The sequence below is a fragment of the Electrophorus electricus genome, chromosome 1, assembly GCF_041902795.1.
Source record: "Electrophorus electricus isolate QZ-2024a chromosome 1, ASM4190279v1, whole genome shotgun sequence".
Classification (NCBI taxonomy): Eukaryota; Metazoa; Chordata; class Actinopteri; order Gymnotiformes; family Gymnotidae; genus Electrophorus; species Electrophorus electricus.
The window spans coordinates 29,022,059-29,038,579 of NC_137497.1; the positions used below are offsets into that span (position 1 = coordinate 29,022,059).

A 16,521-nucleotide genomic window follows, 5' to 3' on the forward strand; every position below is an offset into this window, starting at 1 on the left:
CAGTGTTTACATATGATGTCATGTAGAGGTAGCATATATATAAAGCAAAAAGCAAAGGCCCTAGTACAGATCCTTGTGGGACACCGTAGCTAACCATCTTGTATGCTGAGAATGCAGTTAACCAACTGGTAGCGACTGGCTAGATAATAGTTAAACCAGGAAAGGGCTATTCCCCTAATCCCAACAACATTTTCAAGTCTATCTAATAAGTCATAGTCATAGTGTCAAATGCTGCACTCACATCAAGCAGTATAAGCAAAGAGACATAACCCTGGTCAGAAGCCAACAACAGGTCACTAACTACTTTAATCAGTGCTGTCTCTATACTATGATGAGGCCTAAACCCTGACTGCAAGACTTCATGTATCTGGTTCTGATTCAGATATGAGCTTAGCTGCTGAGCTATAGCTTTTTCTAGGATCTTCGAAATAAATGGAAGGCTCGAGATCAGCCTGTAGTTTGACAGCTGACGTGGGTCGGGGTTAGATTTTTGATTTACTTGATTACTGCTAATTTGAATGTTCAAGGAGGAGTTTATTACATTTAGTAAATGTTCAATTACTTCAGGTAGGATTTCCTTAAGAAAGTTTGTGGGCAGTGGATCTAGTATGCAAGAGGAGAATTTTGAGTGCGAGATCAGAGATATAAATTCTGGCCCTTGGATAGGTATAAAGGATTCTAGAGTCCTTTTTGGCTTGGTTATTCTGACCTCTAAGTAGCTGCCCAAGGTCAGGTTAATACTCTTAATGTTATCTCTAATGTGCTTAATTTTCTCATTAAATAAATTCATGAACTCATTGTGATGTTGTAATCTGAGCACTGGTGTCAGTTTTATTCCTAGTTAGATGTGCAATTGTACTGTATAGAAATCTAGGATTATTTCTATTATTTTTGGTCAAGCCTTTCTATACCTAATTTATTTATTCTTAAGTGGAGCAACATTATTGAGTGTGCAGTGGAGTACTGATTCTAAGCATTCAGATATTTGTTCAAGTTCAGTGGGGTTTGAGGGTATCCTAGTTGCAAATGATAAATCTGGGAGATTGGTAATAAATCTAGGTACAGTGGCTGGCGTGATCGTGTATCTGGTATGCTAGTGAGGTGAGGTTACTATATAGTGGCTCATACATAGTTCAAATGACAAAAGGGAATGGTCTGAGATGGCATCAGACTTAGGTAGTATGAGTATATTCTCTACGTCTACACCGTATGTCATTACTAACCAGATTCTCTAATACATTGGGTGAAACCAATTGATTCTAATATAGAACTAAAGACCGATCTCAGAGGGTCTTGGGCATTATCAAAGAGAATATTTAAACCACCAACATTAATGGCTCTTTCTACTAGAGTGATTAGATCTTCGAACGAGAGATTGGGATCCATAATCACTCCAAGAACTTTAATTGTTTCAGAAGATGTGATTGAGTAATTAGAGAGCGAGGAGCTAGCTGTCTCTGGGCCTAATAAAAGCAACTCTGTTTTGTCAGGATTAAGTGAGAGAAAGTTCCTCAACATCTAGTGTCTTATGTCCTTTTTGCATTCCTCAATAATATAAAGCTGATATATGTCCTCTGGTTTGGCTGAGACATATAGCTGAGTATCATCAGCGTAACAGTGGGATCTAGCACAGTGTTTACATATGATGTCATGTAGAGGTAGCATATATATAAAGCAAAAAGCAAAGGCCCTAGTACAGATCCTTGTGGGACACCGTAGCTAACCATCTTGTATGCTGAGAATGCAATTGATTCTAATACAGAACTAAAGACCGATCTCAGAGGGTCTTGGGCATTATCAAAGAGAATATTGAAACCACCAACGTTAATGGCTCTTTCTACTAGAGTGATTAGATTAGAGAGGAAATCTGCAAATTTCGTTAATAAATTCTAAATAGGGTCCTGGTGGTCTGTAGATGCCAATTATTGGAAGAGGTTGGATGGGCTTCTTATCACTGGTTACATCATTTATGCTAGTAAAAATAATTTCAAAGGACTCAATCATAACCATCTTTCTGGTTCATGCCTAATATGTCAGTATAAATAACTGCAATGCTGCCTCTATGGCCAGTTAGATGACGGCGATGTACATAAATTTACATGAAGTGCGTCCTTCTGGCTACAGCTATGTGCTCATTTGGCTTGATCCAGGTTTCTGTTAGACAAAGAACATTCAATCTATGATCTGTTAAGATTTCAATTATCATGAACACTTTAGATGTTGGGGATCTAACATTTAGTAAACCCAGCTTTAGATGAAAGGTGCAGGCAGTGTTCTGTGAATCAGTTACTTTAATACTAATTAGGTTATTAAGACATGTTTCTTTGTTTTCTGTATTTCTGCTTAGCTCGGGGAACAGACACAGTGTCAATATGATGAACCTCGGGTGACGTCATGTAGCGACCAGCAGACGGTTGGTTTAGCCTCTTTGTCTGCTGTATGGTCTCCACTTTGGATTGTCATAGATTAACTAGGTCTGTCAGAAGACTATGTCTTATGTTATAGGAAAGGAGAGCAGCACAGTCCCATAGTCATAAGACTATGTCTTATGTTACAAGAAAGGAGAGCACCACCCTCCCAGGTAGGATGGATACCACCCTGCCCTAAAAAGCCAGGCTTGCCCTCGAAGGTGTTCCAATTTATCTGTAAATCCCAACTGTTTTGTGAGCACCACTTGGACATCCAGCAGTTCATTGAAGATAACCAGATGTACATAATATTGCCGCACTGCATTGGAATGGGACCAGAGCATACTATAGCATCTGACTTTGTCATTTGCTAATTCACACACTTCTGCAATATTATTTATTAATAATCTTTGACTGGCGAAGGTATATATTGTTAGCCCCTACGTGAATGACTATCTAAGAGAACCCATGCTTGCCTAACACCTTAAGATTACCTGCCTTGTCCGGTGCCCTGGCCCCCAGTATACAGCTAACTACTGCTGCTGGCGTCCCTAAAGACCTAGCTAATTTCACGTGTTGCAAAATAGAGTCCCCTATAACCAGAGCTCTTCCAACAGACTTCTCAGCGGGTGCCTCACTGAGTGGGGCAAACCTGTTGGTCATGCGAATTGGAGATGTGTGGTGCTCACATGGCAAGCTGAAGCTTGGCTATTTCGCCATAACATCACCCATTTGCCCCATTGCGAGGGCTATAGTGCTGGAGTTGAGGGCTTGATAACATCGCCTAAGGCATCCAGAGGTTGTACTTCTAGTTTCTCAATAGGTCTAACACTTCCTAAGGTCTGGATGTGCACCTCTAGCACTAGAATCTTCTCCATCAGACTAGCAATTAATCTTCACTTCTCCCAGATAAAACTGTCGCTAACGATGGACGAAGAATGGCTAAACGTGGCACTCTGCACATTGAAGAAGAAAGGAAGCGGCTATGATAGGAAACAAAAAATGTCCACGTTACTTATGGTTTTGGCAGTTCTTTGGATGTAGTTTTTGATGATAAAGTAGTTTTTGATGCATGCTCTGGCTTCGGGTCCCGTCTCTCTTCCTTCAGGTCCCTCCTATCTTCAAACATGTGTGTGTAGGCACACATTCTACACATACATTCAAAGCTAATCAATTTGTATAGCACGTTTAAAACCAACAGGAATCATTCATAAAAGGCAAGCCTAACTGTAACACAAGGAAAATAATTTAAAACCGATTAAAACCAACAGATCAAAAGGCAGTAAGAGAACATTAGAACTAAATTACAAGTACACGGCAAAAAGCAATGGGATAACCAAGAGATAATGGGCGGATTTTTAAATATGATGTAAACTTGTCAGTGGTGGCATAGGACTTAATGTGAGATGAAAGACTATTCTAGAACCTGGGGGCAGTGATGAGAAAAGTGCAGGGGGGCTTGAGGGGATGACCTATGCGGTCTAGGGGCAGAATATAGAATAAGCAAATCGGTGATGTATTGAGGGCTTTAAAAACAATTAGTAAAATTAAAACATCTATTTTACCATTTTATTAACAGCACCTCAATATTTTACATAATTTAGCATAATATTGTGCAATCGCTGTCTTAACAGCTTCCATTCCATTCAGCATACATCATCGTCCACCACTCGCGTACTCACCCTTAATAAACATCGCTCATCTCAGTGCTTGTGTCCTGCCTCTGTTCATTTAGTTACAGTATGAGTCCTGGAGTTTGACTTATGTATGTATGCCTTCTGCCTTCCAGCAAGAGCATGAGTGCTGTCAGGGGGTACCAGTTGTAATGGCCTTGGGGTTACAAGATCTAATGTGTGACCCTTTGAATGTGAGGACCCGTTACTGATTCAGTGATATTAAAAGAATCATTTACCAAAGGTTTTGCTGGGCAGTAGATATGAGCATTAAAATCCCTTAGAATCAACAATTTATCAGAGCAACAGGGTATAAAATGATACGAGGTCAGAGAACTCTTGAATGAAATTACAGTTTTTAAGTGGTTTCTACACCAGTGCACACAGAACAGGGGTAGTAACATTGATCATTAAAAGCTGCATCTCAAAAAAACAAACCAAAAAAAAAAAAAGACCAAGAGCATCTTATCCTGCCATCTCCACCCTAGATGTCACGAGAAGGAGGACGACGCTGCTAGGACGTTTGAGGAAGAAAGGAGAGTATTGAAGGACAAGGTCCAGAAGATCCACAGACTGCAAGGTGAGATGCCACCCAGCTCTCACAGTATTTCAATAATGATCGTCTCAGTCTTGGCCTGAGAAAATGTCACAAAGCTTAACCAGCACTGCTATGGGCCTTTTCTCACTGCTTCCTTATCATTCTGGAACTGTTACTGCTCTTGCAGGTCTTTCGGCATTTTTTGTTGAGACAATGTTAGATTTAATGAGTACACTACTACACATAAACTGTATCTCACAGCTCTTGTGACCTCCTGACACCACGTAGCTGACATTGTGTATGTGCGTTAATGGATGCTGGCCACGCTCACCACTCTCTTGCCTGTCCATCTGCCAGAGACGCTCTGTGGCCAGGACCAGCTGATCTGCTCCAGCCTGGAGGAGAAGCTGAAGATCTACGCGGAGCTATCGGCAGTGGCAGGCGGCGGCCTGCTGGTGCAGCCCGGCACTGGCGAGCCCCCGCATTCTACCGCTCTGCTAAACGCCGCACTCAGAGAGGGTGAGGCTCGCCAGTTTCACCATTTGCCCTCAGCTGTAATGCATACCACCTTCAGCTCCTGAAGGGCTTGTCAACAAGTCGGAGACTCGAATCGTGGTACATTAAACCTGATTAAACGCAGCAGTGTGCAATGCTGTGGCCCTCTGGGACGGGAGGCAATGTTCTCCCAACACTGGCATGGTTTTTATGACAGCCATATAAAGTAAATGTTTATAATATACAGAAAAGTAGATGATCATTTTGAAATCTGTTTTTCTCTTTACCTCACTGTCTCACTCCCCATGATTCTCTCTCTCTGTGTGTGTGTGTGTGTGTGTGTGTGTGTGTGTGTGTGTGTGTGTGTTTGTGGGGCAGCGGAGATTCTGAGAGCGGCTCTCTTGCCTCACCGCACCTCCTCCTGCACTCCTTCTCCCCTGGCTGCTCTCAGGGAATCTAGTGCACCAGACACCTCCATCCCAACAGAGACACTTCCACTGTCTCCTTCTCCTCCTCCTCCTCCTCTTCCTCCTGAAAGGGAACCCCTGCCGGTGGATGCTCCAAGGGATGAGGAAGAGGAGGGAGGAGAGGAAAACCTAGACCTCCAGGCACAGAATCACAGTTTCACACCTGATGATCATAATATGCACCTTAAAGTAAGGAAACAATTAATATAACTATATCACTGTAATCATAAAGCCAACAATTTGCATTGACAATATATAGCACTATTTATCTAGAGCAACTTACATATATGAATTAATACCATGACCATCTCGCTAACACCTGCCCTACCAGGTATGCCATAGGAGAGACAACCCTTACCTGACTCTTAACAGAAGCAACCAGCAAAAAAATACTATTCAAATGTTACCCCTTATAATTGTACCTTCACTACAATTCCTATTCAGAGGGCATCACAGGAAAATGTCAGAACTGTTACTGAGCACACATTTGTATAGATTTATCAGTCAGTAAGTGTTAACAGTGAATTACATATGAGATTGGGCATCATAAAAAATATATCAAATTTAGACAGCACATACAGAATTAAGTGTAGAAGAAACTATTAAGTGCAGAAGAAAGTAGCAAATTGAAACATGTTTGAGAGTAGACATTTTAAATAACACTGCTAGACGTACAGCCTTTTTCTCTCCTGGAACTATAGTTATTAGTACCACACAGCCACATTAATAATTTAGATCCCCCTGCTAAAATCACATCCCAGGCTTTATATAATAAAACATTAATGGGCTCAGAATAAGGCAGGAGCCCATTTCATTGCCTCCAGGGCACCATTTCATTAAAAATGAAGAGTGATAATTAGACCTTCATTTCCTTCAGACTCTTCCTTTTTTGCCCTCCTCATCTTCAGGGACGGCATTGTGTTGTATGTTACTCTGATGACGTACAGTGCTGACCCAGGCATGAGCTGGAAGAGACACCGTGCTTAGAAAGTAAATAACTCTCCCAATTCTCTGCCCTTTTCGCAAGAACAATTACATAAGGACCATAATGTGTCGACTTTTGAGCATTAGCCACTCTTACAATTTGAACGTTTCACCCAATTAACTCACCATTTAAAACTGATTATCCAGAAAGTTAATTTCACATTTAGTTAATGAGGACGCCCCACTGTTATTATCAGTGTGTATCTCTGAAAGTGTGTTCTGATTCTGGCAGATTCCAACACTGAGTCGGCAAATCAAGTTTAAGGCAACCTGATCAAGTTACAGACTTTAAATAATTTAACCAAACCATCTGATCCGTCCAAAATAACACCAAGCTGTGTCCCACTTGGATCAGGAAGCTTTCTGATCACGTACGTCATGATTTGATCTAGCGTCCTCTATTGGTGGTTAGGAAAGGTCCTAATTCTTTTTTGGTTTCTTTCACAGTACTGCCACATGTAGTAACTGATGGTGATCTGGGAAATCACTGTAAAGCAGGAAAATGAGAGCTAAAATGGGAGATTAAGTGAAAAAGCATTAAGTGTCTTATTAGGTAGCTAAGGGTTTTTGAGTGTCTGTCATGTGGGCTGAATTGTGACCTCTGGTCATGTGACTCATCACACATCTTGACAAAATATCAGGAAAGGGTAGGGTAACCTACATTGGTAACTGATAGCAGAATACATTTGTTTTCCTGTTATTTGTTTTCAAATTTCAAGATATACACACTAGATATAATGTAATATATCTATAATGTAATATAATGCAAAACAAGTTAAAACCACCAGATGGCACTGTGTACTAAAAGGGACTAGGAGGAAATGCTCACTTAAGGGAGGAATCTTGTTTCTTGCCAAAGATGGTAAACAAAGTAGTCATAAGAAGTTTCTTCCCTACTCTGTTCTACATTGAAGGCCAGATTAAGCTTGTGATACAAGATCAGGATGAAGATAATCTTGAAAATCTCACAATTTTGAACTACACAGAAGGAAAGTGCCTCCAGTTTTAAGAGTAGATTTCTGCTTTATTCATTACCCTATAATCGCTTAATATCTGACTTAACTCTGAATTGCTGATAAAACCAATGATTGCTGGTTTATTATTAATTTATTTTTTTTTAATTAAAATACTACATTGTTATAAACAGGGTACAGAATCATAAAAATGGAATGTTTTAAGTCCACAATCAGGTTTGGTTACTCATAAATATCTTTATACTCAAATATGTATCCAACCTCAGTATATATAAGGCCCAATGAATAGGTCACTAAGCACTTTATTAAATATTGTTTTTGTATATGTATTTGTTTTTGTTTGTGTGTTTATATCCAGGTGTGTCAGAGTGTCCAGAATTTGACACAGTTGCTTTACAGTCTGCAGGTGATCTCATGTTTCTCATCTTACACACACACACAACCCCCCTCCCACACACACACACACACACACACACACACACACACACACACACACACACAAACACAGAGTAATTATAGTGATTCTTACTCCATATCTGTTTAAATCTCGTTTACTCAGAAATATTATCCAGAGATACAGAGGGAGAGGGACAGAGAGAGGGCCTCCATGGGGCTTTAAAGCCCTCAGAGTCAAAACATCATCTCAAATGGCTGCATACACATACTGCATGACTCACTTGCAAATTGTTTCAGTTGCAGCCTCATTTCCATATTACCTCAGACATGGCCATGTAAAACACTTACATGGCCTGATTTGGACCCATGTGTATGTTAAACTCTGCCAGCACTATATTTCAGCAAGACATTACACGGACCATTATCAAGGGAAATGAAAGTATTTTAAAGTGTTTTGATGAAGTGAAAGGTGCTGTGTTGCACTGCTTGCAGACACTGCATTTATTTTCATGTTCCTTGAGATCTGATTAAATTATTATTTTTTAAATATCTTAGTAGATTCATACATTCTCTGTGGAGTCAGGCAAATCTTAAAAGAAAGTTTGAGAAACAAATATCATACATATTGATATTACAGGCTATATATAACAAGACTTCCAGGATATAACAGATGGCAGGTAAAAGCACACAGTAACTTATATTAGGGCAACCTGATGATTCTTAGGGTGGGAGATCACTGAACAGTATGGTCTGCATGCTCAAATAGGGCGTCAGCCATTTATTGAGTCAGATTGTTTCTCTCATTATGTTAAATAAATAATGTGAAATATCATCTGGCAGTGACATAAGAGGATCCAGCTACTGTTAACCTTTGAAAACATAACCTAATATTACTGCAGCTGAGTCACTGCTGGCCTTGTTGAAACTGCCTTCAGCTTCAACCATTGAGGACCTGTTCACCTCTGTCCTGAACAGGCTGCCATTACCATCCAAGACAGCTGCTACGAGGTCCAGAGGCTCCACCTTCTCCTGTCGGGCCCTGCCCAAGCCCGCCCTGGGGCCGGCGTTCCCACTGCCCCGGCCGTGCATGAGCGGCAGCGCGAGGCGTCGCTCCGGCAGCAGCGACGGCATGAGGAGATGGATGGCGCGGCAGGGGCGGCCCTGGAGCGTCAGCGTCAGCGCAGCGAGCGTGAATGGCAAGCAAGGTGCGCGCAGCAGGAAGCACGAGAAGACCAACTGCAACAGCGTGAGCAAAACTGCCACCTGGAGGCGCAGCGGCTGCAGCACGAGCACAACGAGCTTTGCGAGCAGCTGCGTGACTACCAGCAGAGCCTGGAGCGCCTGCTCGAAGGCCAGCGCAGCGTGCAACACCAGCGCCAGCTCCTCGATGCCCACCGCCGCTTGGTGCAGGGCTGCCCACCCACCTCGCTCGTCACGTCGGACGGCCAGCAGGGCTCGGTGGGTGGACCCGATGTGTGCGTGTGGGTGATCCTGCCTGTATGCGTGTATATCTACCCATGCTTGAACTGGGCCTTTTTCCTTTGTTCCATCGGGCTGCGGTGTGTGCATTCTTCATGTGTCAGTTTGTGTATGTTTAAATGATTCCTGTTGCCTGCAGCTAAGAGCTACAAGTCATAGACATGTTTGCACCCAGAGTGGGCTTTGATATGCAGCTGTCTTCTAAAGGCAGGGATCCCTACTCTCCTGCCATCCTTTCTTCAGCTCTTATTTTCTTTGTTGCCAAAACACCCAACTAGTGATGTGAGAGGAGAGCTCCCCCAAACCTTTCCCTGTTTTGCTTTGAAGATTGCATAAAGCTGAACTATTCAGAGAAGAGCCACTCTCATTCCTTTACTCTTTATTCCTTTCCCATTTCCATGTTCTGTTTGCTGGCTGCTGTTCCTATCCTTATCTAGCTATCTAGCTATCTATCTAGCTATCTAGCTATCTATCTCTCTATCTATTCATTCCTCATTAGGCTTTTCATTATCCATTTCTCTTTCTCTCTTCCTCTGGTTAGTCTTTTCGAATGTCTTTCTGGTCTGCCTTTTTGAGCTGGACTATACCCAGCGTTTCCACCCTGCAGACAACTTAACAAACCCACCGAAGCAGCGCACAGAGCTCCCAAGACCTCATTACTTCCAGCCCCGCCGCGTTTCCCTTCACATTTAGTCACATCACGTGTGCAGGGCCAGTTGGCGGGAAATCATTTCTCTTCTTCAGCCTCAAGTAAACAGAAGTGGCCAGACTGGAGTCAAACGTCTATCACTTGCCCTGTCTTTCTGCACTTTCTCGCACACACATGCACACCAAATTTCTGATTCATTATCTGGTGTAATGAGAGCAGTTCGAGCCTCAGTGCACTAAGCATCTGCCCCTGTGCACTAATAAACAAGTTAATGATTGATGATAACAAAAATGCCCTAAATGAAAGCAGAGACACATTCATTAAAACCAGCCCCGTGTACAATGCTGCACAGCCATGCACAAACCAGCTCTGTGTAAAGCAGCTTAGGCCATGTTAATGTAACTGTTAACTCTGTTAAGCTCTTTTAATGTTCACTGTTTCTGTATTTTAATCTGCTTTTGTCTAAACCCAGTATAGTGGCACTTGCACTGATACAAAAAAGGATATGATCTGACCAACCCAAAAATTCTTAAGTTTTCATCACAAGGTGTGGGCATGAGAAAATGGGCAAAGATGTCACACTTCAGTTGTTTTTTATTATTACTTTGATCTGATGTGTCTGTACAGCCTGAACAGTTAATGACATTTCCATGGAATACAGAGAAACGCATGCATTGAGTGTGAGCCCAGTTGCTTGTGGATTGAACTGATTGAACTGGCAAGCAGATGTGAGAAGGAATTTCCTACTTTCTTGTCACATGTGACATTTGTAGGATAAGATCAGGTTTAATTAGCATCCAGGAGTAAGCTGAAGATATTGAATGTTACTGGAATTTGGGATATTCCTCTAGATTAGTGTTTAGTTTAGATGCTTAATGTATGTGCATACACAAACACACACACACACACACATACACAGAGAGGCTTTTCTAGTCATCTGCATAATTTGTGGCATAAGATGGTGTTGATGGAGCTCATTTTTGGGGGGGTGAGTCTTACTTATGACAAACCAAATAAAGAAAGTGATAGAAAAGATAAATGTGTCTGTGAAACATCAAGAGATGCAGGGCTGAGAGGGATGGAGACAAATCACGTATATATCAGATCGGCTATCGCCATATTGTCAGGCAGAGATTTTAAGCAGGATTTGGGTTATACTGGTGACTGATGTATGATTTAGATTCTATCTAACTTATCTCTCAGAAATGCTGGGTTCATGCTGAAATAAGGCAAGTGTCTGTATGATCCAAGGTGCACCTGGTTATCATGCAAAACATCTGACTACATATTGGGGCCAGGAAGTGTTACTGATTTGCACTTCCTCTCTCTCTTCCTTCCAGAGCTTCAGCCACGGTCACTACGGTGACCAGTATGACCCCAGTTGCAACTTTGTGAACGAAGCATCGATGGTGACTGTCGCTATGAACAACAGACACCTTCATCACCACCAGCACCAATGTAACCCCAGCTCCATCCAGCTTGGCTACAGTGACTCCCCCAGTGCCCAGAACAGCTTGAACTCACTCCTGGCCTGGTCCAGCCACAGACAGGTCACAAGTGGCATGCCACAACCCCCAGTGGCGAGTAAGGGAAAGGCAGGAAGAAAAGGTACAGAAGACCTAGTCTTGGATAATAATTGGTTTGGAGATGCTTAATGATTTATCATGGAAATCTCTTCCATTTCTTCTTTCCTCTTCTCTCCTCATCGCTTCTTTGACGATCTGTATCTTTCTTCTAATATAATATCAATACTTGCCGTCTGTGTGGGAGAGCAGGAGTGAAAGGAGAGCAAACTCACTGAAGGCATACGTCAGTGTTCGCTTACCTTCGCCGAAACATAAACCTTAACCCCCACTGCGATGCGTGCATGGCTCAAGTGCCCTCTTTCTGCTGTTAATCTTTCTGCTGACAAAAACACACATGCCCTCCCATCTCTTTTTCTGGTGCATCCACTCACACAGCAGACACGCATCCATCAGGGAAATCAATTGGTCCTCTATGTGCCCAGCGGAGGGCCAGGCGGCAGCCGTGTGGGAATCAAGGCAAGCGAGCCATGAGAGACTGATTGGAACATTGATCTAAAAAATCTTTACCAAACTCATTACAGGGCGACCTGTCATCGAGAGACAGAGAGATGGGGTTGGGGGGGACATAGTTGCACAAACATATTAATCTGCTATTTCTGCATGAGAAGTTAGAGCCCTCTGTTTATCACCGACATGTGATTTAAACACACCTACACAAACAGCCATCCATAACCTTAACCAAGGCCAGGGCTTGTTCAACGGGGCGGTTTAGTGCACTTTAATGCAACAACTGAACAACAAGTCTTTCACAAATGTTTCTTGTCACCATTAAAGTTTATGTTCATCGCCACTGGCTGCCTGATCATCCTTCACCACTTTTTGACAGACAGATGTGTACACCACATTTTAAAAGACCGGTGCCACTGAAAGTGTCTTCAGCATTAAAACTGAAGAGTCATTCGAGTAGTTCATAGATACTGATTTAATAGATGACCAAGGAACAGGAATGACCAAGTCCCGTAATCTGAGCACAATGGGTGGTATATGCAGATGAAACACTGCTCTTTTGAATGGTTCCAATGGTGCAGATGGTTTCTTTACTCAACTCCAGCAGTCTTTGTGTCACTACACAGCACCAGACAACAGACACGTTTCCATAACCACACCTCTGGTGCTGTGGAAACCAGTTCATGCATCTTATCAGAGTGAAGGCAATGGCCATGAGCTGTCATTAGGGCAATAAAGTGGTTATTTACCACTTCAGTAATTACAAAAATGATTTAATGGTTTAAGTCCATTAGTATTACGTAGGTCCCCAGCATAACCATAAAAAATGTCATGAAACTTAATTTCTCACATTAAGATACACAATGTATAGTTACCAGCAAGTGATTCATTATTTAATTATTCCTTCTTTCTTGAATGTCGACCTCCTGAACTGATGTCTCTGATCCACTGTTGAAAACTACTTGAGGCTTTGATGCTCAAACTGTGTAGTGCCCTTCTACTGATCATTGTAATTCTCTCTTTTTCAGAGGTGGCTCCACCCAGCCATGCCCAAGAAGCTTGGTCTCTGGGGGTCACGGCGGTTGGTTTTTATCAAGGCGACGCTCTCTCTGTGCCAATGGCCTTGGTTTCCATGGAAACGGAGAATCGAGACACTGAGGGAGAGGAGAACATTGTGTACCTCTAGGTTCAAACCGCCCATAGTGGACATCTGCTTAAACTCAGTGTAAACTGAAACCCTTGAAGAACAAACACAGAGTTCATGTTTTGGTCAGCAAACTGCTATGACTGCTGCAGATGCAGATAATCCGCACAGGCTGGACCTTCGCCCCTCAGGCATATATTCATATTCAGTGTGTTATGGATTATCTGACTACATTGGCATTGGTACTTTTTAATCGATTCCGATCTGCTCTTAAATCCCTATCTGAACACCAAAACTCCTAGCAAATGTTAGTGTTGGTATTGTTTTTCCCTTTTTGTGATACCAAACCAGGATCATTCTTAAAACAAATCTATATTCTTTGTTGCTGCCAGACCTTGAGCTTTGAGAACAAATGCCTTTTTTTAAATGACTTTTTCTTTTTCCTGTAGCTGCAGCTTTTTGTATCCTGTTTTTTATTTTACTTTCCAGATATTTCATCGCTACATGTGTTTGTATTTGTGTGTGTGTGTGTGTGTGTGTGTGTGAGAGAGAGAGAGAGAGAGAGAGAGAGAGATGTGAAGATCTTCCCTAGGGTCAGTGTTATGTCTCATAGCCTGAAGCCTGCAGAGACAGAATTAGGTTACACAGTTTCAGCTCAACCATTTCGCGCATACCCTTCTGTAAGCCTGCATCGTCCTCCACTGCATCTGAAGCTCCCTGCCCTTTATATCAAAACTAGGCACTTAATAATTGACCTGTTTTTTGCAGTGGATGGGAAATAGATAATATTGTCAGTCAGAATCAAATTCCCTAATTTATGAAAGTGTACAAAGCCTGTGTGTCTGTGCATGCAGATAGTAGTTTGCATGAGATTAATATAAATTCTCTCTGTCACTCATCCAAATGGGGGAGAATGTTTCTGTATCTGAATTTCAGGTTTGTTGCATTCCTTTTTAATACTGAGCTAACAAAGACTGCTAATTATGGATGCACATGAAACATTTGCAAGCTTTTCCCTTTAATGAACATAAACTTTAAAAGCATTCAAGTTGTGGTAGATTGCTTACAAAACTTTAGCATGTGTCTTGACTATTGTAGTACAGCAAATACTACAGAACTGAAGTATTGACCAGCAGCCATCAACATGGTTCATTGGAAATTAAGTGAAAATGTAATTACAGTGAAGTCTCACATAACTGAAGGGGCTTTCACCTTTAATTCTTCCAAAAAAGCAATAATTAAAACCTTGCTCAAACATGGTTGTATGCAGTTCTGTATTAAGACTGCACTGAGAACAGTGATGAGTAACTGCAGTGTAGTTCATGGTTTTCTTTGCTCCAGTATACAGTTCTGCTGAAGTGAACCCCGTGTGTCAGAGCAGGAAGCATTACACCCCTCCAGGAGTGGAGCTGCCGAACACCAACTCCAGCCATGTTGCAGTGGTATTACTGTAAAGAACATAAAGGTGTTTATGCATTACCGTGTACTTCTGCGCTGCGCTTTTTAGAGTCTACCTGCCGTAACACACCTGTTTCACTGCACAAGTGAATCGCCAAGCAGTTTGTGGGTTGATTCATGCATATGGAGTACAGAAAACACCAGATTGTAAAGTGCAGTAGAGCTCAAATACCAGAGCTAAGAAATGTTCATTGAGAACTTGTCATTAGCAAAAATGTTCTTCTTTTTAAAACCTATTCAGAGTCAGATTTAAAAGTGCATGAAAGATTAGCATCTCCAATTAAAATTAAGAAGTCTAACCCTGGGAATCTGAAAGAAAAAAAAATGGCAGACTGTATCACCCTAAATGTGTTGTTTTTCTGAAGTTAAGTACATTTGTTCAGTACAAAGCACAGACCCTGTCAATTCTGCAGAAACACACTAAACTGTAAGTCTGCTTGTGAGATATAGCCTTTATTTATTGTCAATGCATATTGTGTAGCACTCCATGGATGTACATATGAACTGTTTTGTACAATTTTATTTACAGATTACCCTGTGTAAATATTTCACACATTACCATGTGCTCTGTGTATTATATTGGAAAATTCTTCACTCTGTGCAGTGTGATGTAATCCCTGTGATTTTTGTAAAATATTTCAGTTGTGTCACTTAGTAAGGCTTTTACAGCACCCCTTCACAAATGAATTGAAATGGATACTAAAATGCATCGTAATTAGGTCTTTTTTCACAGACCATTGCCAGTTGGCCCTAAAGTAGCTGACATTACTGCAGACTAAAGTACACACAGTATGTGTTTACTTTGAATTTTACTTTTCCTTTGCTTAGGCATCGGGGTGTAGAAGTAGAGAGGTAAGGCTGTGGATCTTTCGATAATGGATGAGACTGGAAGATATGCTGCGTTTGCCCGGAACTCATTGCTCCTAGTCCTGGCAGAACCTCTGTATTTTGAGGAACAGGAGGGAGGCTGTTGTCCCGGAGTCTCGGTTCATGCACTCTGCATTGCGGTTAATGTCACTACGTTATCAGCTCAGGCTGCTTGATGATCAGGACCATGAAAATGGCGCATAAGAGATTGAAAACCCCAGTTTCTTAGGTATATGTTGGCATAATTTCTCCAAAGCAACAATTTTTGGTAAGAGCAACTTTATAAATTATAATGGAGTAGCGGTAATTTACTTCCAATTTATTTCCATATTGCATATATATTAAATTATTCACATTAGCTGCTCGCACATAAACAATTCAGCAGCAAACACTATACCTTGGAGACACATGACACAAAAAATAAAAAGAAAACAAGGAAAAAGAACAAATAAATATTCAATGTTAGACTGTGCAAATATAGGAAGAGACTAGGTAATAAAAGATAGCCGCTTGGGATACATCAGTTCTTGCAGGCCAGAAATATTATTGGCATCTCAGATACTTCCAAGTTCACAGGGGAAACACAAAAAAGCTGTACAAGAAACTACCATGAACCGTCAGGAACCAAACCCCTAAGCAGTGAGGTCTGTAAGCACTGGGGACCATCTATGTAATGCAATATTAATGAATGATTCATAGATTAGTTATAGATCACCAAGTGACATGCAGTTGGGTGCCAAATCATTATCAATTAAAATTATATAGCCCTTTCCACATTGCAAAGTTCAAGAACTCTACTTTCTTTATTCTGAATATACACAACCCTATTAAATCTCTATTCCTACCTCTGATTTAGGGACCTCTAAAGATTATACACACACAAACACCAATGGAAAGGCCTAGAAGAAGTGAAAACTAATGCTGACTAGTGCTTCTGGGATGTGACACTAACTGCA

The 16,521-nt window shown here is 41.5% G+C and overlaps 1 protein-coding gene across 5 annotated transcripts in view; it reads left to right on the plus strand.

Annotated features, from left to right (window-relative positions):
* arhgef28a (Rho guanine nucleotide exchange factor (GEF) 28a) overlaps positions 1 to 16,251 on the plus strand; it is a 75,809-nt gene extending 59,558 nt beyond the window's left edge. For 2 of the 5 annotated variants that reach the window (XM_035526631.2, XM_081714190.1), the window contains exons 22-28: positions 4,570 to 4,661; positions 4,977 to 5,138; positions 5,493 to 5,770; positions 7,898 to 7,945; positions 8,911 to 9,393; positions 11,404 to 11,671; positions 13,125 to 16,244. In XM_035526631.2, coding sequence (XP_035382524.2) covers positions 4,570 to 4,661; positions 4,977 to 5,138; positions 5,493 to 5,770; positions 7,898 to 7,945; positions 8,911 to 9,393; positions 11,404 to 11,671; positions 13,125 to 13,282 — 1,489 coding nt within the window. In that variant the 3' untranslated portion in view covers positions 13,283 to 16,244. Of the gene's footprint in view, positions 1 to 4,569; positions 4,662 to 4,976; positions 5,139 to 5,492; positions 5,771 to 7,897; positions 7,946 to 8,910; positions 9,394 to 11,403; positions 11,672 to 13,124 lie in introns of all 5 variants that reach the window. The other 3 variants (XM_035526633.2, XM_081714191.1, XM_081714196.1) reach the window with 2 other exon arrangements.
* Positions 16,252 to 16,521: the final 270 nt, after the last annotated feature.